Here is a 22,438-nt window from a genome sequence, read left to right as displayed (position 1 = left end):
AAACATGCCCACTATAAAAGAAATGTAACAAATCTTTTGATGCAAAAGCATTAACCCTCCTCCTCTACAGCTCAGTGGCAGAATTTAGGAGGCGATGCTGTGCAGGTCTATTCATTGATTGGAGGGATGAACTGCCATTAATGTACGTAACGTAATCTTACGTCACACGTAAGGTCAAGAGGAAAGAAGCATGGCCGCTGTGTTGAGAAGTTCTCGGTACCTAGTTGGAAGGTCTTGCAAGCATGTTGACTTTGCATTCGGTAAGGAGAACAAACGGAGACAGTGTATGCATTGTGCACGTCGCTGCGCTCACTTTAGAAGCTCAAGTTGTTACTTGAAGGCTCGTTGTGACTTGAAAACACCACCTTTGCTTGAAACGTTGGAAGATAAGTTTGAGTATATTTTTGGTAGACTGGGTTTAGCTGCTGCTGCAGCGGCTTCAGCTCACAGTCTGCTGGTTATGAAGCGTTTCTATTAAAATTAACCCTACGTTTTGTTCGGTCGTTTGTTTCAAAACGCTGAAGGTGAAAATTGTCAGCATATATGCTATTGTGTCCTACTGTTTCCTGACTTTTTATATAAGGAACATTATGTAATGTCAGTACCGTGCACTTTGTCAAGTCATTTTTTTTGTAGCAAGATGGAAAAGTCTCTTTGTAGCCACTTAAACAGAGGAGCTTCTGAGTGGGGCAAGTGGGCCAAACTATTCGTCCAATCCTTATTATGTATCTTGTGCGTGTGTCCTTCCAGTTTGCACAAGGTATTGTCATACAGTATGTGGGTAAACAAATGGTAGAACACTCTGACTTTATGTTAATACATTATGTCTGAACGTGGATTAGAGACTTAAAATATTTTAATTATTTACAAAGTTAATTAATACCTAAGAGATTACACCTACATTAAACAGTGTTGCGGGAAAATGAGCTAAGAACTAATGACAAGCAGACAATAATTTTTTTCCCTGAGACAAAGATACTGTGTCTTATCATTGATCCATTTCACTGTTATGTTGTAGTCTCCACAAGGTCTATGGCCTCAAAGACACAGGTCGGGTTTGTTGGTCTGGGCAATATGGGAAACCCAATGGCAAAGAACTTGCTGAAGCACGGATACCCAGTCATTGCTACAGATGTGTTCCCGGAGTCCTGCAAGGAAGTGCAAGAGCTGGGTGCTCAGGTGGGAGTGTAAATATACGCAAGCCTTTTTCATTTTAAAAGTTTCCACCTGTTCTCCTCTTATCCTGTGCTTTTGTGTGTTTTTCAGATTGTGGATAATCCTGCTGAGGTAGCGGACAAGGCTGACCGCATTATCACCATGCTCCCCTCTAGTCCCAATGTCATAGACGTGTACACTGGACCAAATGGCATTCTCAAGTACACTTGGATTTTTCTTTCAGTACATGCAAAATAACCTCAGGGATTTAAGCCTGATTCTAAATTGTCTAAAACTTTTCTCAACAGAAAGGTGAAGAAGGGCTCCCTACTCATTGACTCCAGTACCATTGACCCAGCTGTTTCAAAAGAGATGGCTGCTGCTGCTGAGAAGATGGGAGCAGTTTTTATGGATGCACCTGTATCAGGAGGTACATTTTACATTTCGATAAAATTTTGACATCACGATAAAATATACAATACGATAAATATTTGATTGTATCTTTTCATGTGACAACACTAAAGAAATGACACTTTGCTACAATGTAAAGTAGTGAGTGTACAGCTTGTATAACAGTGTAAACTTGCTGTCCCCCCTAAATAACACATCAAACAGCCCTTAATGTAACCCAATTAGCCATTTTCCCTCCCCGGTGTCATGTGACTCGTTAGTGTTACAAGGTCACAGGTGTGAATGGGGAGCAGGTGTGTTAAATTTGGTGTTATAGCTCTCACACTCCCTCATACTGGTCACTGGAAGTTCAACATGGCACCTCATGGAAAAGAACTGTCTGAGGATCTGAAAAAATAATGGTTGCTCTACATAAAGATGGCCTAGGCTATAAGAACATTGCCAACAGGCCTCACCATGGTCGACCACAGAAGTTGAGTGCACGAGCTTAGCGTCATATCCAGATTTTGTCTTTGGGAACTAGACGTATGAGTGCTGCCAGCATTGCTGATGAGGTTGACGGGGCAGTGGGTCAGCCTGTCAGTGCTCAGACCATATGCCTGCACACTGCATCAAATTGGTCTGCAACAACCAGAAGGAAGCCTCTTCTAAAGATGATGTACAAGAAAGCCTGCAAACAGTTTGACAAGACGAGCAGACTAAGGATGGATTACTGGAACCATGTCCTGTGGTCTGATGAGACCAAGATAAACATATTTGGTTCAGATGGTGTCAAGCGTGTGTGGCGGCAACCAGGTGAGGAGTACAAAGATGAGTGTGTCTTGCCAACAGTCAAGCATGGTGTTGGGAGTGTCATGTTGGGGCTGCATGAGTGCTGCCGGCACTGGGGAGCTACAGTTGATTGAGGGAACCATGAACACAAACATGTACTGTGACATACTGAAGCAGAGCATGACCCCCTCCCTTCGGGGACTGGGCTGCAGGGCAGTATTCCCACATGATAACGACCCCAAACACACCTCCAAGACGAACGCTGCCTTGCCAAAGAAGCTGAGGGTAAAGGTGACGGACTGGCCAAGCAAGTCTCCAGACCTAAACCCTATTGAGCATCTGTGGGGCATCCTCAAACGGAAGGTGGAGGGGTGCAAGGTCTCGAACAGCTCCATGATGTCGTCATGGAGGAGTGGACGAGGTCTACATTTGCAACCTGTGAAGCTCTGGTGAACTCCACGCCCAAGAGTGTTAAGGCAGTGCTGGAAAATAATGTGGCCAAACAAAATGTTATATTATAATAATACACTCTGGGCACAATTTGGACATTTTCACTTAGGGGTGTACTCACTTTTGTTGCCAGCAGTTTAGACATTAATGGCTGTGTGATGTGTTATTTTGAGGGGACAGCAAATTTACAGCTGTATGCTCACTGCTTTACATTGTAGCAAAGTGACATTTCTTGTGTTGTGACATGAAAAGATATAATCAAATATTTACAAAAATGTGACGTGTGTGTATACTATAAATATGTGTGTTATACTATAAGTGTGTGTGTGTGTGTGTATTAAAAAAATAAAATTTGCTTTCTGATCTTGAAAAACATACACTGCTGTCTGGTTATCAGGTAGCCTTCACCTAGCTAAAAATAGTGCAGCCTAATACAAAGGCCTTGCAATAAATTTTTTGACTTTGTTCATTGTGCAGGCCATTGTGGCACAGTGAACTGTATTGCATTATGCTGAAAGGTGTTTACAACATTTAGTCCACCTTCACTGAAATAAATGGGTGAACATAAATTGATGACATGATAGCATCACGCTGCTGCTGCAATTGATGTGAATCTCCCGTTCCACCACATCCCTAAGGTGCTTTATTGGATTGAGATCTGGTGATCGTGGAGGCCATTGGAGTACTTTGAGCTCAGTGTCATGCTCAAGAAACCAGTTTGAGATGATTTGCGCTTTGTGACATGGTGCATTATCCTGCTGGAAGTAGCCATCAGAAGATGGGTACACTGTGGTCTTAAAGGGATGGAAGGGATTATGCTGCTCTTTGCTAAAGTTACAGTTGATAAAGAGCACCAACAGCATCGATTTAAGGAGGAGGAGCAGGAGCAGCTTCTTCCTGCACAAATGTTCCCCTAGCTGTAAAGTGTGTGCTGCCTAACTTTCTTGGGGGTCCGCACAAAAAAGTTTGTTTGAACTTAGCATTGTCAACGTCTGGACAGCCACTTTCTTTGGATTGATTTTGGTCCATTTTACACCCTGGCCCTAAAGATTAGTAATGATTTATATGCTTCCTTCCTGTGGTAGTGCACATGGATTACAGTTGTCCAGCTTTCTGCCTTGAACGTGTGTGTGTGTGTGTGTGTGTGTGTGTGTGTGTGCGCGGTGACAGCAGTTTAACTAGTGCAAACTGAAGTGTATGTCATACTTTGATACATCAAGTCAATCACCAGGATTTAGCTTCTTTTTGAACCTCTCCCGTGGTCAGACAGTAATCAAAAGAAGTACCGTGGCATGGGTAGTGACTGTTTAATCCAGTGTGGTTAAATGTTTAAACATAAAAGCACACATGACAGTGGGGACATAATTGAGTCAGCATGTGTCTGATAGTTGGTTCTTGGTGTGAGAGGACCAGATGAGATAACTGCCATCTTTCATTTTTCCTTAAGCTGGAAAATAGGCTAGAGTTAAAAGGTCTGTAATAACTGAAATAGAAATGAGTGAACCTGTGGTAGAGAAGACAAATGTTTAAGAAGAGACTTTTGTTTATGGGAATTTCCAGGAAGAGGATTGTATTTGGGACATCTGTAATGGGGAAAATTGATTATGTTTGATGAAAATGTTTGCTGGTTAGGTATTTGTTAGATGGGTTTTTTCTTTCTCCAAAATACTCAACATTTAGGCAGTAGTCTGTGCTTCTTGCTTCTCATTTTAAATATGTCAGTGAAGGTTTAGCATTTGCACAGAGAGGAATGTTTCGGCTGCTGACAGTTTCCGTGTTTGTTCCACTTGTGTACAGATCTTTATGGTTTTTTACTATGAGGGTATTTTCTATCTTGTGTTTTTTAAGCTTGTTTTAGAAATGAAAGAGTAGATTGGGACACAACTTCATATTCCTAATTTCATATTTCAACTATGCAAATGATCAATCATAGATTCAGTCAAAATTAAGTTGTTTATATTTTATTTAAGTACGCACCTCCCATATGTAGTTGATTACCTAAATTATTCAACTTTAAATTTATTTTCCATCTGTACTGCATGTCACCTCTTGGACAAGTCATTCACTGGCACTATCAGTGAGTTTTATGCAGATAACTTGATAACTGGCTTGAAATTCTCGATCACCAAATCAGAAGTTGAAGTTATCTGTTGCAACAAAGCTACTGATCATACAGTATTTTGATATATTGTTACTGTGAATCTGTGTCACTTTGATGTTTTCCTTTTTACATCTTATTTCTTTTTTATGGCCACTATTCTGTATGTTTGAAACCATTAGCAGCGTTATTTCTCACCGTGACTGTTGTCATTCCCACCTGTCTCCAGCAGCACAGTCATTCTAAATTCCAGTAGAAAATGCTGCTGGTCATGAGGACTAGGGAGGGGGAAACGTATTACGCCCTTCTTGGCCTCTCGCCATTAGCTTCCTGTAAACTTTAGGATTAATTATAAGACTATGTTGGTTAATTTCTTGGCACCCATGTGGCTTGCACCTGGTTATTGGATATCACTGAGCTTTAACCACATGTGAACCTGAATGCACCATCAAATGTACAGATCATGATACAGCAGTTCTTAAATCTAGACAAGGGCTGACCAAACTTTTTCCAGCTGTGTCCCAAAGCTTTTGACTGACTTACCCAGGGAGAACAGGCTATAGGTTATTGTCCTCATATTTTTTTAAAGACATACTAGACAGACTTGCTTTGAATACCTAAATGGCAGTGAGTGTTCCCTATTAATTGGTACATCACCTTAATCTGGTATATTCAAGTTTTTAAATTTTATACTTTTGTATGTAGCATAACTTTAGATGCAATACTGTTTTTTGTGTTTTTATTTGAGGCACATCGTAATTTTGTTTTGATTAATTGCTACATAATCGGTCCCTTACATTCAAAGTGAAAAGTCCCTGTAGTTCCAAACCACTGATGGAAATTCCCATTTTCACTCCAAAACTACAAGTCATATAGACATGTCCACAGTTAATTTCTTCTGGATTATGCTCAGAGACAAATCTGTTCTTTAGATATGTTTTCCAGCCAAATGAACAAAGTTTCTTTGTATTAGAGAGTCAATAAAGAGCTGACAGGAAATGGGTTTAGAGACGTTGAGAGCAACATGCAACAAAGATGTGTAAACATATTTATTTCATTATCTCCTGATTGTAGTTTGATAGCCCTTTTTTATGTGTATTTCTTTGTTGCCACATGAAAAAATTCCACAAATTTTTCCATACTTTTGGATTATAAAATGATGGTAACTGCTATATGATTAACAAAGATTACTTTGAGCTAATTCATATATTTGCCTTTTGTTCAGATAAAACTTTCCGAAATTACTACCAGTCTTTGAATTCTTGCACATGGTTCATTGAATGTAAGCTCGATTTCCCATTCCCAGGTGTGGGTGCTGCCAGTTCGGGTAAACTGACTTTTATGGTTGGAGGAGCCGAGGAGGAATTTACTGCAGCCAAAGAACTTCTCAGTTGCATGGGAGCTAATGTGGTGTACTGCGGTCAAGTTGGAACTGGACAGGTATGAGTAGATATTTAATTTTTTCTTATTTTTGCATGTGTAAAGATAGGAATTCAAGTGTCTTTGTACTTGGTTTGTCACTTGTTTCATGAAATCCAAAATTTAAGTTAAAATGATGTGGTGTCAAAGTTATTGAATGCTAGTATTCTGTCATCTTGTTATAGGCTGCTAAAATCTGTAACAACATGCTTCTAGCCATTGGAATGATAGGGACTTCAGAGACAATGAATTTGGGAATCAGGTGAACACAATCTTGGTTACAAATAACAGCATATTTGCAGTCATTTTAAATCATAGCGATAGATGCAGCAGCAATACACTTTGTGTATCAACATGGAATTTGTTTTCACTCAGGCTTGGTCTTGATCCTAAACTGTTGGCCAAGATCCTGAACATGAGTTCAGGTCGATGTTGGTCCAGTGACACTTACAACCCTGTGCCTGGTGTCATGGAGGGAGTCCCGTCTGGGAATAACTACCAAGGAGGCTTTGGCACCCAGCTGATGGCTAAGGTCAGTTTGATGACCAGTTGAACTATACTAAACTTTATTTGCTCCTTCTGCAATTGTGTTTAAGTATTAGTGTTACCACAAAAAATGAATCTTTAGGTTTGTACATGTTGCCATGTCATCACAAATATGAGGAAGTAAAGTATATTTTATACCTTTTAATAGTTATGTTTCATCTAATTAGTGTGGAGAAATAATTAGTTCTTATTAGCCCTAATATTTTTGGAACAAAACGATACAAAAATGTGTTTGTTTTGCTTTAAGTGGATTGTTGTCATTCATATACTCTTTGTATGTATGTATCAGATTTATCATGAGACTTATTTCTGTGTCATGTATCCTGCATGTGACGGGGAGTTTGAAATACTTAAAGAAGAATCTCTGTCACACCACTTAAAATGATGCAGTGAACTGTTCAGCTGTAGTTTATGTTCCTCTTAAAAGGGAGTCATGCCCATATTATTACAACATAAAGAAAAATTCTCTGGTGTGTGTGGACTGGTGGTTTTGGTTTTAGAGTTTAATTTTCAGCTCTGTTGGTTTCTCTAATGTATGTTTGCTTTTCTTTTTCAGGATCTAGGCCTCGCACAGAACACAGCCACCAACACAAAGACTCCTGTTCCCCTCGGCTCCTTAGCCCATCAGATGTACCGTATGATGTGCGCACGTGGTTATGCCAATAAAGATTTCTCCTCCGTATTCCAGTTTCTGCGTGATGAGGAAGGCCAGTAATGTCAGCCTCCACCCCGTCCACAGCCTTGCCAGGCCAGGCGCTTCACAGGACTAACATAGTGTACTTGGTGCGCATTTTGCCCCAAGGACCTTTTTTTTTTTTTTTTCACTTCTCTCTTCAAAGTTGTGAAAGGCATGATTCCTACAGAGTTCCAACACAAAGTGACAGATCATGTGTGCACTTCTCACCTTTAGGAAATCATGTTTTTTTTAAATGCAACACTCCTTTCAGTTTTTAGAAGCAAGTGAATTGTCAGATACATGGAGGATCCAAAAGATCAGCAGACTGTCGAGCACTGGTAGCTCTGCAGAGGTTGCTCTTAAAATAAATCTGGGAATCTGTGGTGTTAAGAAGACAACTCTATTAGGCTAAACAGCTGCAATACAGTTTAGTCTCCACATATTTGTCTATTGTTTGTGATCATTTCTTAATGCTGCTGTGTTTTGGGGGGGTTTTTTGTTTGTTTTTTGGTTTTTTCCTGTTTATGGCCGTTATTTCTCTTGACATTGGAAATGTTAGTTTGAGATAAGAGTGTTAACATATGATGACATATCCTAGGAAATAAAGACAAATTGTGATGTCTTAAACTTGCTTTAAATTTCATCCACTTTTCTTTTCTGGATTTGGATGTGAACTTAAATATTAACAGTCGTTTTTAAAACGAACATTTAGTTATCGATTGCTGCTGATTTGTTTTAATAATGCCATTATTTCAGTTATTGTTGGAATTTCTGTCAAAGAGTCAAAAGGGACAGTTTTTTATGCAGTCCACAAACTTGCATGTAAATGCTGCCAAATACCAGACAGAGAAGGGAAGGATACTAATTCTGGCAAGGAAAATGGCTATTTAAATTCTAAATGCATTGTATTAGGACACCCACTATACAATTTTCTCTCTCTGAGCACTAAGTTAAATAACTCCAAATGTTGTAGTTTGCATAAAGCGTGCCACTGATTCCGTAGTCACGATAAAACAAAACTCTGCCTTTAAGAGCTTGGCTGCAGAGCCGATTCAGTGGTGGGTTGCAAGAGACACTGTTGTTCCTAACTAAAAGGACACAACTTTTTTTATCCAGTTGGAATTACATGATCCAACATGCACAATCCAGATGCTAAAAAATCCTCTCTAATGAAGATTTTAGTTTTTTTTTTTTTTTTTTTTTTTTTTTTTTTTTTTTTATTGCATATTGCCTACTGCTCCACAACTTTGAAACAAAGTTGTGACCGACAGTCGCATCATGCAGCCAGCCTCAGCCATTTCTCCCCACTTAGGCCAGACCAGGAGGCCGGCATGTTTCTGATCTAGTTTGCCAAGAGCCACAGAGGGGCCAAGGTGCCATAGGTCATGCGATCACAAGACAAACCCATAAAAAGTCCATTAAGCACTGTAGGCTAAGAGCTGTGTTGTCATCTACTTGATAGGTACTGCAAACAGAGCCGCACTTTGGTCTCAGGCCTGCAGCAGAATGTGACACAGCCTGACATCATCATCCCTCAGCTTATAGCTTCTCCAACACTTTTTAATAAGCTTTGCATTCAGCAATCTTTTTGTTTTTATTTGTGTTTGGTTCTTTATAAAACAGTGAATCAGCAATCTATTTGTTTATATTTTTAAACACCGTGATGCACATTTATACTATGCAGTTTTGCATGTAGTTGTGCAACTACAGTAGGCTATATGCTACATCTCACCAAAAAGACATTTTTTTAGGTTGCAAATGTTAACTAGTGCATTGTGATAGGGTGATATTTTATCCTAGGTGACTTTTCATAAAATATTTTCTGTTTTTTTAGTTTCAAATAGTTCTTAATCCATATTGTACCCTATAGTGCAACAAGTCCGAGTTTTTTTTTTTTACATTTCGCATTGTTAGAAATGGTTACATTTCTAACTGCCTTGTCCAATGTAACTGCAGTATGTGTTATTGGCCTATTGTTAAAAAAGAAGAAGAAAAGTACCTATTTAAAAAAAAATTAGTAAAACACGTTCTGCAAACATACAAGACCAAACTTATTGCAAATCCAATTATTGTCAAAATACAAACTCCTGCAAGCCATTAGTCGCTGAACCTCAACATGTAGCCTGTCCTTTTAATTAATTTGATTACAATTTAACAAAATGTTTTATGTCGTATTTATTTGTATATTTCAGACTGTGTGTGCAAATTTTTGCGTGTAGGCCTAATAATTAATGAAAAGTGTAGATTATCGCATCATTATTGTTTGGCCTTCAACCACTGTCACTAATAACAGGTTACCATAACAAAATCTTCAGTATGTGTGTGTGTGGAGGGCATATTGAAATGGAAATAAAATTAACAAATCAAATGCTTCTTTATCAACAACTCGTGACCTATTTGGTTTTTCGACATGGACCATCTTGTTTAGCTGGCTTAACCACTCATATAACATTTCCTACCAGCTGCTATATGTTTAGAAAATTAGCTGCCCTCTCATGTGTGTGACAGCGTGCTGAGGTGATTCCTTTTCAGCTAACACTCACTTTTTCAAAATCGGTTTCATGCAAACTTTAAGAAAGTGGTAAATTCTTCTATCCAAAATGGAGTGAACTAGATGAGTATAGGCTAAGTAAAAAAGCCGTTTACTCTGTCTACAGTCGTTTATCATTACAATGCAATAAAAACAAAAATCAAAAATCAACCTATTCAGTAACGTAAAACATATTGCTTTTTTTCTGAAATGTAGACCACTATTTGCTCTTGCCTACAAGCTATGAACTTGGGCCATAAAGATTTACAGCCTCAAAAGGTGGGAAAACTCTATTAAACTTTATTAAAAATTAAAAGGTGCTCAAATTTAGTTAGGGATACATGTCTCTGCTTCTGTGGTCTCACCATAGAAATGTAAAACACAAAAAATATTCTGATAATTAAAACAGTATTTTGTTTGAGACTAATCTTAACCCTCACGTCGCACCTCTTCAGTCTTTCACAGTGCTGCTACACAGCTGAATGTGTAGAATGAATGAGTGCTGGTAGTGCCATATATATAGGCTAAAACGTATACAACATTTTATTTGTATTCCTCCACTACAGACGCATGCTCACTAAGGATTTGTTTAGGCTATATACCGTATGTGCCCCAAATGGTAGACTGTTTTTAGCTTTGCGTTCTACATAGGAGAAAAGAAAGAGCCCACCTATCGAGGCATTTTACGCAGAATAGACCTATAGAAACATATGACGATGAACGGTTTATTTTACTCACTTTACTCTATAATTCATTTTGAGCTTTGATTTTGACCGTGTAATGCCAGTCTATTTTTTTTTTCTTATCGCCAAAGACAAGAGAAGTTAATGAAACTTGTCTAAAAACCGAGCACAGTCTGTCGATGAAATTCCCTCTTCGGCATTTAGCAGTGTTTTCTCTTCGGGTTTCCTGGCGTGAAGTGTCTATTTGGCCAGACTGTAACTTTCAACTTGACCTTGGCCTCCAGCCGCGTCTAACCAGTAGAGGAAGATTGCAGCCAAAATGTGGCATGCTTTTTGGTATTTTGTGGACATTGAGCATTTGTTTGGATTAACACATTGCAGTGCCAAATGTGAGGATGACTAAATGCATGAATGCTGTTGTAATATACTTTTAAGATCTACAGAACGTCCGTCTGTTTTTTTTTTTTAAACTGCGTAATCGCTATGCTTAAAAGCGTCACTTGCCTTAAAAGCACATGTCATCTAGTTCTCTCATGCCCTGTATTACACAATTCATCAAATAAGCGTATTGTGATGGCCCCGTACCATACACAAGATGGCCTCTGCATCACAGTTTCAATCAGTTTGAGACTGCAGACTTTGTTCACTTTCTTTGGGGGGGGAATCCTCCTACGGCATCTTTTTCTAAAACATGGTTATGATGTACAGTAGGCTGCATCTTCACAGATATGCATTATCTGAGGTCTGGACGTCTATCATCTCCTTTGCATATCACGTGTTTGGCCCTGGCCAATAACCTTGCGATCTTTATGCACTCAGGCGTGTTGGTATCGTTACTTTGCCTGAGTCTCTGTCTCTGTTCAGTCGAGGGGATTTTGAAAAAGAGTTAGTCGTGTCGATGTAGGGCATGCTATGACCGCTTCATTACTCCTCCATTCGCACTGGATTGACCCGGTGATGTTTCTCTATGACAACGGCTTGGATGAAAGAAGCAAGAACATGGAAGGGTTTCCTGGAGGCAATTTTGCTGCAAACCAGTGCAGGAATTTGTTAGCGCATCCAACCTCGCTGGCTCCGAGCACCACCTACACTGCGAGTGAGGTGCCAGTCTCTGGCATGGGGGAGCCTGGCAAACAGTGCAGCCCCTGTTCTGCCACTCAGAGCTCGCCCAATGCATCTTTGCCCTATGGATATTTTGGCAGCAGTTATTACCCATGTAGGATGTCACACGGCAGCGTCAAGGCTTGCGCGCAGCCCTCTGGTTATGGCGATAAATACATGGACTCCTCGGTCTCTGGTGAGGAGTTCTCAACCAGGGCAAAGGAATTCGCATTTTATCAGGGCTATTCCTCGGGTCCTTACCAGCCCAGCTACTTGGACGTCCCTGTCGTCCCTGCTCTGAACGCTCCATCTGAGCCAAGACACGAGTCTCTGTTGCCCATGGAGCCCTACCAGCCATGGGCCATCACCAATGGTTGGAGTGGTCAAGTTTACTGCACCAAGGAGCAGCCACAGTCAAATCCTCTGTGGAAATCCTCGTTACAAGGTATTTTTTATTGTTTTATTAACACAGAAATATGCATAGGCCTATGTTTTCATGTGAATGTGCAGTTTGATTTGCAAAACAAGTGCATGTGAAACAGTTAATAATGTGCCTGGAAAAAGAAAAAAATGGACAATTACATCGTTTTCCGTTTGATGCAATTCAGCAGATTAAAATGTGATCATGCACCACCCCCCACCCCCACCCCCCCTCCACAGACACTATATCTGGCGGAGACAGCTCTATCCGCCGTGGGAGAAAGAAGCGTGTGCCATACACCAAGGTGCAGCTCAAGGAATTGGAAAGGGAGTACGGCGCCAATAAATTCATCACCAAGGACAAAAGGAGGAGGATATCGGCGCAGACAAATCTGACAGAGAGACAAGTGACAATCTGGTTTCAGAACAGGCGCGTAAAGGAGAAGAAAGTCGTCAATAAATTCAAGAGCTCCAGTTAGCTCTGGAGATACTGAAACAGAAGGTGAAGGGTGGACATGAACGTGCCTTTAATAAAAAAAAAACTGTGCTATAATTTATTACATTATGTGAACGGTTCCTCTGTCGCCAGAGCGACTCTGACCAACACATTTCATTCCTCACATTTTAATTGGAACCAGTCGATGCGGCCTGTTGACAGCAGGTCGGAAATGGTTTGCAACATACTGACCAAGGCGATTCTGCGAGGGATGCATGATCTCCTTCATATATTCACCAGACAGCAAGACATTCTGCCTTGAAGGCATGAGACACCCCGATCAATCCTGCGCTTTTATTTCGTTTAATAAAATCCAGAAATTAAGACTGAAGCCCCTGGAATCAGTTGCAATAAGAACTTTTGTCTTTAGACTGTGATGCAGTGGTAAACAAATAGGCGGCTAAACTGTCACGTTCAGTCTGTGATGCAAACAGGCAATGATAAACAAATAATAATTAACAGAAAGACCTAATTATATTTTCAGCATTTATGCCACAGAGAAATATATATGCTATATCTCCAGACTCTGTCCGTGCATAAGCTACAGTAGCCTACATCACTTATTGGGTGTATACATATGCTACTTAAATTATTTAGATAAACTAATTAAACTAACAGTTTGGACGTTTGAAAAGAGTTTACGCCACAGACCTGTTTTTATAAATTCCCTCTATCTGTTCCTTAAGCCAGTATCTGATGAAACGTTATCAAACGTGAAACTAGTATGAGCATTACAATAGGTTTGCCCACACTTTGCCCATGTCACTGTCTCATTTTTCCCAGGGTTTTCACTCGCCATCAACAGGCTGACCTGTCAGTCAAAAATAATTTTACAGAATAGTTCTGAAAACGTTAGCTTATTTAAACATGTAAATACTCTCTGACTGCAACTATCTGTTCTCCCCTTTCTTGACTGCAATAGCCAGAGTTTTTGACAATAAATGTTTGAGAGACACAATGTGATCTTGTCATTTTCATTAATATTTTGTAGTCCAAGTTGGACGTGGCTGCTTGATTGATCAAGGATATTTACAGATCCCTTTCATGGTAAAATTACACATGGCTACAGAATGTCCCCTAAGTAATGATATTGTATTTAGGCCAACAGGCCTGTACGAGAGACCTTCTGTGGGTTTCAGACATTTAGCGTTTATGTCGCCATCTCTTGGCGATGCTCTGTCAGCACAGTCTGCCCATAGACAGCATATGCATCTAAATCTGCCTCTAACCTCATAAGCATTTTTGTTTGTTAATAGCCTACCGATTTATACCTAAATATCTTAACGATTGTTAATAAAGACGTGTCATATATCAACTTTGACAGTTCAAACCGTATTTCTTCAGTGACCTAATATCTATTATATTGTCAACATTTTAAAATTGTTTTAGCGCTACAGAAAAATAAAGGGATATTATTAGATTTGACAAATAGCGCAAACCCACTATTATTATTGTTATTATTATTATTATTATTAGTACCTTTAATCACAAGTATTTTATTTATATTTAGCTTTGTATTAGTTCAAAACTCTGAACTCTTTGGCACATGCACATGCAAACTTTAGGCTCATAGGCTACTTTTTTAGGTGAGTGCGATTGAAAATTTCGTCTCTTATAATTTTGAGAAATGTGATCCAATTCATGCTCATTATTACTGAATCGAACCAATCATTTTGTGTTAAAGAACAAACGGCGATTTAACTTAAAACTGACCCGTAAACAAAAAATTGTTGTGAAAATAATCAACTCAGACGCGGCTAATCCGCCGTCCATTTGCACAGCTCTTTTCTTTTAGTTGTCAATACTGATACTTGGCCTGCCAAATGAAAACATGTAGGCCTATGTAGCCTATTATGGTGTCAAAATGATCTTATCACAATCACATCGATATATAGCAGTAGCCTATTAGCGAGTGGGTTAAAGGCTTCATTCACACAGGCCTAATTGCTGGAACCAAAAAACACAAACAAAACAAAAAACACGCAATGTAAAATACTCCCAAAAGTTCTTTAAAATAAACAACAACCCCAAAATCGAATAAATGAAATATTACAATGCTACTTCACTCAGGCTATTCTATTCGGTTGGATCTATTTTTTTTTAATTTATTTTTTTTTTTTAAATATATCACTTGTTACAGTAACTAGGCAGCACCATCAGGTGAGCGTCACCCTCTCCGCTCAGTCACACAAACGGCGATTTAACGAACAGCAGGCAAGTTTGTCGAGTTGCTCAAGAGAGAGAGAGAGGCCATGGCTGCTGATAGACTGGATATAAGGGCCTTCTAACACAGGTAATCAAAAGCTTGAAATGGTTTCCCAAGCGGTTTGGACTGCGGCGACTACCTCCCTTGTTTTGGGATGTCATGTTGGTGTAAATATTCTTCCACCTTGTTGAGTCCCTATAGAAGCCTTCCCCTGTAGATCCTCTGAATGCTTAATGTGGTTCCCCTCTGTTGTGCTGTGTCATTGCTCCCTCTAACAGCCAAACAGGTTAATGCACCTCACTGCAAAATGTCCCGTATGCAGGCCTGAAGCTGAAGCGTGCTGCTGTATGAATCATAACATCACTGATAATGCGCCAATAACAGCTAAAATATTAAATAACAATCCTAAAGTGAACAGGGACTTGTTGAATTTGAAACGTTTCCATTTTCTAAGGAAGAAATTAGAGCCAATAAAGTTCAGTGTAGGAAAAGAAAAACGTATTCACTTCTTTAAACGGGCTGCTTTACCAACAAAAAAGAAAAACTACACAGTCATATGAACCATTTATATCTTGTGTGTGTAAAGCTGATCGTTTTCACAAGTCACTTATACGGTGTCAGTGTGTGTGTTTGTTTGGCTGGGTGGTGTTGAACGTTGTGCAGTGAACTGAAGACAAAAACCAAAATAGTTAGGCCTAAACTTGTGAATGAAATAGCTACAATTAAATGAAAAATGTCATTGAGGAAAATTAAACTATTTCCCAAAACAAACTAACAAATAAATCAGTGGGCCTACACCAATGAGACTGAGTTGGATGTTTTCTTTTCCAAACGCAGTTAACTCTGGAATAAAATTGTGTGTTTATTTATATTTGTATCTGGCTACTGCAGCAGTTTATTTTAATGTTTTTTTTTTTCATATTACATCACACCACGTGAAACTGTAGTTATTCTTTTGCAGCTATTGCCGCCTTGTGACAGAAATATGAAACAACAAAACTGCATTTATTAATATTACAACATGGGCAACAAAACAATAGCAATGGGGATTCACACTTCAAAGACAGACAGACAGACAGGTTCTGTGATTGATGTGGGTTTAATTTGAGCCCACTGTACGTTAGACCTGCTGTCTTTAGCAATTAGTATCCCATCTGCTTGACATTCGTTGATGAATGCGAGCTTGAATTTGTGAATCCAGAAGGTTTTTATTAGGTTTTTAAGTTGTTGTGTTCTACAGCAGCTTCAGCTATAAACCCCCAACAGGAGGCCTACAGTGCTTCCGGTCAAGCCCCTCTGCTTTCAGACTCCACCATCTTTCCTGTTCATTGTCTTTACACCTTGACGACATCAAACGTTCAATTATTTTAGTTCTCAGGTATCTGTGTTTAAAGTTAATTCTTTTCCTTCCTCACTGTTGTCACATAGTTAGCCTACTTCTTTTCTCGGATCCCACCATAGTTCAATGTAAATGAACCGTGTTTGTGTGGTAAGCAGATTACCTTGTGTATTAGCCCAAACTTGAGAAGCCATGGTTTGGCGCACAACAAGTGCTTAGAGGCTTATGCATGAAAAATAAGTGTATCTTAACTAACCCAAACAGTTCATTGTCAATAAACTTAACCTAGGATACTTTTTGTTTCAGTTCAACACTTTTAGTCTTCATCACCATTCTGTGTTTCAGTCATTTTAAAATAAATATGTTGTCTGCAGGGTCATTTTAAAACTTGCAACCAATGGCGTCATTGTATTGAAAGACCGGTCGAAAAAGGGGTTTTCTTTTGAGTAATGAATCCGTAGCAGTAGCCTATGCTTGCTCTTTATAAATACTTTCAAATGACCATAAATAGGCCTATCAGAAAAGTGATGGGATGTAAACATATTTTGTTGTTTGGTTTCCCCTTCAACAATTTTCTTTGAAGGCATAACCTGTGATCCAAATGTAAACACACCCACCAACATTGAAAACACCAACAATTGAAACCTGCTGTCACTGTCACTGATTTGTAACTCCATTAATTCATACACTAGGCTACATATAAATTAATATTGTTTGCTTTTTTCTTTACTCCAACAATGGTTACAAACATTATATATATTATGCATAGTTTCCCCATAATCTTCAATTATACAAATATAGGTCTGTAATTTATTTAGTAGGGACGTGACAGATTGGGCCCTTTTTAAAATGTAAATCTTAACCGGTACATTTTACCTAAATATTAGGAAATGTCCCCTTGTGGTATGTCCAGTCAGGAAAGGCAGGAGGCGCGCACACACAGACAGGCAGACCACATTCCTCCTAAAGTGTCGGAGGAAAATTCTGGGAAACAAAGAAAACTGCATTTAGAAAACTATTTAAATCCCCTTTAGCAGCCTAACGGCCACATCACCTACCATGAGCCTTTGTTTTTTTTTTTCTGCAACTCTGAATAGCCCTAAATATCACATGTATTCTTCTGAGTTCCTCGGAGGTCGCAGGGCTTTTATTTTATCCCCCCCCCTCCAACTTTATTGCATCTGAACCTTTCAAAGCGACTCAAAAGCTCAACCAGCCTTGACTTTCTGTCTAAACAATGTCAAAAATGACATCAACAAAATAAAAAAATACTTACATTAACCTTTTTTCCCACAACATTAACCGATCTTTTAAGATGACATTACAATGCAATGTTTATTTGACTATTTTCGTGCTAATAGAATAAGGTGGATCTATAAAGAAAAATTAAATATTGACTCATTTATTCTCCTTATGAGATCCAGTTAGTGGTCACCAGCATTTTGTTTACATGCTTAATGAAAGCGGTCTCTCTTATATTAGTGCATTATTGCACATTCAGTGGATCGGCTTAAACCGCGTAATCCAATGTGTTTGTGGCTGAAGCTGTTTGAACGTCTTGCTGTGTGAGAGAAGGAAAGGAGCTTTAATGTGACAACTGGGTCACTCCTGCAGCCTCGGCCTGAATGGTTCGAGTGGCTGAATAACTCTAAATGCTGAATAACTAAATATTTTTGAATAAAGGACGCATCGTCTAATTTATAATGTAAAAATATTTTAATCACCAAAATAAATAACACTTTCACATATGAGTACCATACCTTGGAATAAAGCTTAATAGGTTGAAGTCAACCTCCTGGGCGAAATGAAATATTACACAGTTTCCTAATGCTTCCCTGCAGATGACAAATTCACAGGCTTTGATGTATGAAAAGTGAACTTGGACTAAATTCTAAAATTGGCTGCATAACAGGATTAGTGATATGTGACAAGTTGCCACTTACTCAGCAGTGATGACAAATGAAAATGGATGGGAGTGCGGGAAATAGCCCCCTGTCCAAAGCTTTACATTGGGCTCTGCAGAGATAGAACAGACGACCCACCATGCGATTAAAGCGCAATATGCACAGGTTTTGATGGTTCAGTGCGAGCACAAGTGGTAATTAAACGTAGACCATTCTAAAATATCAACTTTTAGGCGTATAAACGGACAAAACCACTATGCGATTTAACCTACATTTGGGGATAATGAAGTCAGCTACAGAGTTGAGCCTTAATGATCCTGAAAATGCTGGTCCAATCAAACACATAGCAACCATGCTTGTCTTTGGCCATTGTCTTTTTCTCCCCGGGTGCCAAACTGGACTGATGCCTGACAAAAGTGCAGCATGAGTCGCGTTACTCGACCACTTGTGATCTAGATTAGTCTATATATATAGTCAGATGAGCTGTATTAAATTCACACAGTGAGACCACGATGTCATACCTGCCACTGACTCAATGATGAAATCACTTAAAATGGATGGAATCGGTTAAAGTAGCTTCCGAAATAATTGACGCATGTGCGTCATGTAGGCCCAAACTCATGAAACTCGAGTTCTGTAGTTTAGCTTATTAAATATTAATTGTGGCACAATGATTAAGCATTCATACCAAAGTTCAAATCGTGTTGCCTTGGTCTAAAAATATGATCATGGTCTTTAAAAAGTCTCCTCAGAGGTTAAGGTTAGGGTTAAGGTGAGGGTTGGGTTTAAAAACACACTTAAAGGTAAAAGATAATGGCGTGTTAAGCAGACTTGCGTAAAATTTGATTTGATTCTTGCTACGGTGAAAAGAACCCGTGATTAAAATAAGTTTTAAAAAAAAGTTAGCCCTGTCCAAATAGGTCTGAGCAAAATTTCCTCTCAGTATTTTTCCAAAGGTCTGCTTTATAAACGCATTGACTCATATAGCCTATACACGTTGAGGCGTAGGCTATCTGTCATTTTGTGCCAGTGGTCACATGGCTTTGGCCCTCAGGAATGGATAGAGATGGATCCCCACGTCAGCTTGTACGTCTAAGGATTTCTGCTCCACCAGTCTGCCTCAAAGTGACTGGAGCGCAGCGCCGCGGAGGAACTATGCGAGGATTAATGTAGGACGTTTCCAACAGCAGAATATGGATTTTGATGAGCGAATCTCCGGCTCTAATATGTATTTACCGAGCTGCACTTACTACGTCTCGGGAGCCGACTTCTCGGGTCTCCCTCATTATTTAACCCAGAGCCAATCCTCTTGCCCCATGACATACCCCTACCAGTCCTCAGCTCTGCCACAGGTCCCGTCCGTGAGAGATGTGGCTTTCAGAGACTATGGAATTGAGACCTCCAGTAAATGGCACCACAGCAGGGGGAGCCTTTCGCACTGCTACACTGAGGACATAGTGCACAGGGACGGCTGGACGAGCCCGAACTCACGGGGGGGAGAGATCCTGGTGAAAGGCGGCTCTAGCGCCAGCCACCCCAGCTCCTCCAACCCGACGCACGGCTTCTATGGCAGCGTTGGCAGGAACGGCGTCCTGCCGCAGGCGTTTGACCAGTTCTTCGACACCGCCTACGGGAGCGCCGAGAACAGCACAACACCGACAGCACAAGCAACAGAAACGGACAGACGCGCCGCCAAAATAAGCCCAGCGTCGGCTCATCCGGGCTCGGACACGGCGGAGAGCTGCAGCCCCAAGTCTTCTCCCGGCCACAGCGAGGAGAAACAGAGCAAAGGCAGCAGTGAGTAGCCCTGCTGAATGCAAGAAGGAGAAAAATCTAACGCGTTGCTCTTAAAGCTTTTTATATGCTGTTTTATAAGCACGTAAGGTTTATGGAGGGCCTGCAGATTTACCCTATAACAAAACTATGTTATAAACTACAAGATCACGTGCTTGGGATTGAAATTGGCCGTGAAGACTTTGGCGTAAAGCTTGTCTTCCAAGATTTCAAACAAGATCTCCCCTTTTTGTCTTTAGGCCTATTTATGTGCTTAAATATCCCAATAACAGTTAGCCTGTAAACTTAATTTTTATGCTCATATTAAATATTTTTTATAAAATCCCGTTAGCATTCTACACATTTGGAAACTTCTAAAATCTCACACGTGCGTGTCCATGTGAGTATAACAAATTTGTTCTGATATGTTTTAACATTGATTTTTAAAATGTTTTAATCTGGTTTATTCTGGGTTTACTGAAGTAGGGCTGTTGATTAATTGTAATCTGATTTTGGATTGAGGCTTAAATCCTCCTCCTTATTTAAAGGTTGGCTAAATGTTGACAGTTTCGCGAGGATTTAATTCAACAACTGCTTTCCATGAAATGTGCTTCACTAACACTAAAACAACAGCTCATTAGGCACAGTGAAATCAAAAGCGGACATCACAAACATATCTGATACATGATACTCATGACTGTTTGGTTTAGGCCCACGCCCTCACTCTTGAAAGCAGCCAGAATGTTTTATTTTTTTTTACATATTTCAATAAGTTTTCACAACTTCCGACATGCAATCCTTCATGCCCAATATGACCCACTATCAAGTCCAGTCTTTGTTTACAAATCTCGGTTCTGTACGCCTGAGAGGACACTTGAACTCCAAAGTCCATGTAGACCACCACCACTGCTGCTTCCAAGCAGGAAACAGACTAATGATTTCATGTTGTTGCAAAGTGTCTGTATTATCTTATGTGATGACCTTTTGCCCTTATTTATCTATTTATTTTTCAGCTGGCCAGAGGACGCGCAAGAAGAGATGTCCATATTCAAAGTATCAGATCAGGGAACTGGAGAGGGAGTTCTTTTTCAGCGTTTACATCAACAAAGAGAAGCGCCTGCAGCTCTCGCGGATGCTCAATCTAACAGATCGCCAGGTCAAAATCTGGTTTCAGAACAGGAGGATGAAGGAGAAGAAACTGAACAGAGACCGTTTACAGTACTACACCACAAACCCCCTGCTATAAAAAAAACTGAACAAAGACTGTCACTGGCATGCAGCCATGCACCCCCCCCCCCCCCCCCCCCCCCCCCCCCCCCCCCCCCAGACTACACGTCTTACCTGAACAGGATGGCGAGTTTTTTCATGTGCCAGACTTCATAAAGAATTCTACTATTTATACCATATTTTGTCATTAAACACCGTTGGCTCTATTATTATTATTATTATTATTATTATTATTATTATTATTATTGTGATTAGTCTATAACATAGGCCTGTTTTTCTGTTAATGACAGTTTTTCCTCCTACCAATCAACAATTTTGAACAAGTTTAAAGTGTACGGTGTGCTCCTGCGGTAAACATGTGTCTGAACTGAATACCCTTTATATTTAAAACAACAAGCACGGAAAGGAATGTACTGCAATTTCAAAAATAATCTTATTTTTTCTTAAAAATTGTAATTGTTTCCCTACGTTTAGCACGCACAAGATACTTTTGTGGCCAGAAATGGAGTGTTTTGGAATTACTATACCCCCCCCCCCCCTACACACACACACACACTGTAATAATAATAATAAAACAGTGCTCCATAGTTAGAGAATGAGTTAAGTTATAATCTGATACGAGTTCATTCATTTTCATGCACTTCAAGCCTGATGTTAAGTGATATTTAACATCTGCGCTTGACCCTGTGTACAGGCGCTTTGTTGAGCTCTTGGCCGTAAAGTTGGATTCTTCTAACAAACCCCCCAAAAGGAAACATCATCCTACATTATTTAGTTTTATATACCAGCACGTGGATCGTATCAGATGCATGATATGTAGGTCTGATGCATTTATTCCCTCATGGCTAGAAATGGGATCCGCTGCAGTTATTATTTGGTATCCATTACAAAGGGTTCATTCATTTCTGGGGCGACTTGGAAAGGCTGATGTTTGACCTAACATGCCTGTTAGGCTTAATGAAACAATTTTGACACTTGTTTGAATGCATATGGATGTGACTGCCCGCAAATAATATGAATTTATTTGTGTGATTGTCAAAGTAGTTGTGGAAAGATTTCATCCACTAAAAGTGACAAACAGTGACACTGGAGTAAATAAAGAAGTGGACGAACTCCAGATCCCCATACATTTATGTATTATCTGGAGTGATTTAATCCAAAGATCCTACATCAGTTTGATACTAAATAAACAGGCCATGAATTCAGGTCATGAAGATTTATTTTAACCTGCAA

The 22,438-nt window shown here is 39.7% G+C and overlaps 3 protein-coding genes across 4 annotated transcripts; all 3 read left to right on the top strand.

Annotated features, from left to right (window-relative positions):
* The first annotated feature begins 105 nt into the window (after positions 1-105).
* Positions 106-7,766, top strand: hibadhb (3-hydroxyisobutyrate dehydrogenase b). Its single transcript, XM_046045226.1, has 8 exons — positions 106-260; positions 1,019-1,179; positions 1,267-1,376; positions 1,464-1,585; positions 6,192-6,325; positions 6,490-6,566; positions 6,680-6,836; positions 7,407-7,766. Exons 1-8 carry the CDS (start codon positions 191-193, stop codon positions 7,563-7,565), a joined length of 990 nt encoding a protein of 329 aa, XP_045901182.1. The 5' UTR covers positions 106-190; the 3' UTR covers positions 7,566-7,766.
* A 3,868-nt stretch (positions 7,767-11,634) lies between these two features.
* Positions 11,635-13,700, top strand: hoxa13b (homeobox A13b). The gene is made up of 2 exons (XM_046045217.1): positions 11,635-12,285; positions 12,501-13,700. Exons 1-2 carry the CDS (start codon positions 11,652-11,654, stop codon positions 12,737-12,739), a joined length of 873 nt encoding a protein of 290 aa, XP_045901173.1. The 5' UTR covers positions 11,635-11,651; the 3' UTR covers positions 12,740-13,700.
* Positions 13,701-14,921: 1,221 nt separating this feature from the next.
* On the top strand, positions 14,922-21,293 carry hoxa11b (homeobox A11b). 2 transcript variants are annotated; one of them, XR_006824462.1, is made up of 2 exons: positions 14,922-15,049; positions 20,992-21,128. XR_006824462.1 is itself a non-coding variant. In XM_046045216.1 (2 exons), the coding sequence occupies exons 1-2, from the start codon at positions 19,399-19,401 to the stop codon at positions 21,222-21,224; spliced, it is 837 nt and encodes a 278-aa protein (XP_045901172.1). In that variant the 5' UTR covers positions 19,393-19,398; the 3' UTR covers positions 21,225-21,293. The 2 variants fall into 2 exon arrangements, 1 of the variants encoding a protein (XP_045901172.1); XM_046045216.1 differs by lacking the exon at positions 14,922-15,049 and adding an exon at positions 19,393-20,002 and having other exon boundaries at positions 20,992-21,293.
* The last annotated feature ends 1,145 nt before the right edge of the window (positions 21,294-22,438 follow it).

This window comes from Micropterus dolomieu, linkage group LG03, assembly GCF_021292245.1.
Source record: "Micropterus dolomieu isolate WLL.071019.BEF.003 ecotype Adirondacks linkage group LG03, ASM2129224v1, whole genome shotgun sequence".
Classification (NCBI taxonomy): Eukaryota; Metazoa; Chordata; class Actinopteri; order Centrarchiformes; family Centrarchidae; genus Micropterus; species Micropterus dolomieu.
The sequence above is the reverse complement of the archived record's forward strand: the minus strand, read 5'-3'. Positions and strand labels throughout refer to the sequence as shown.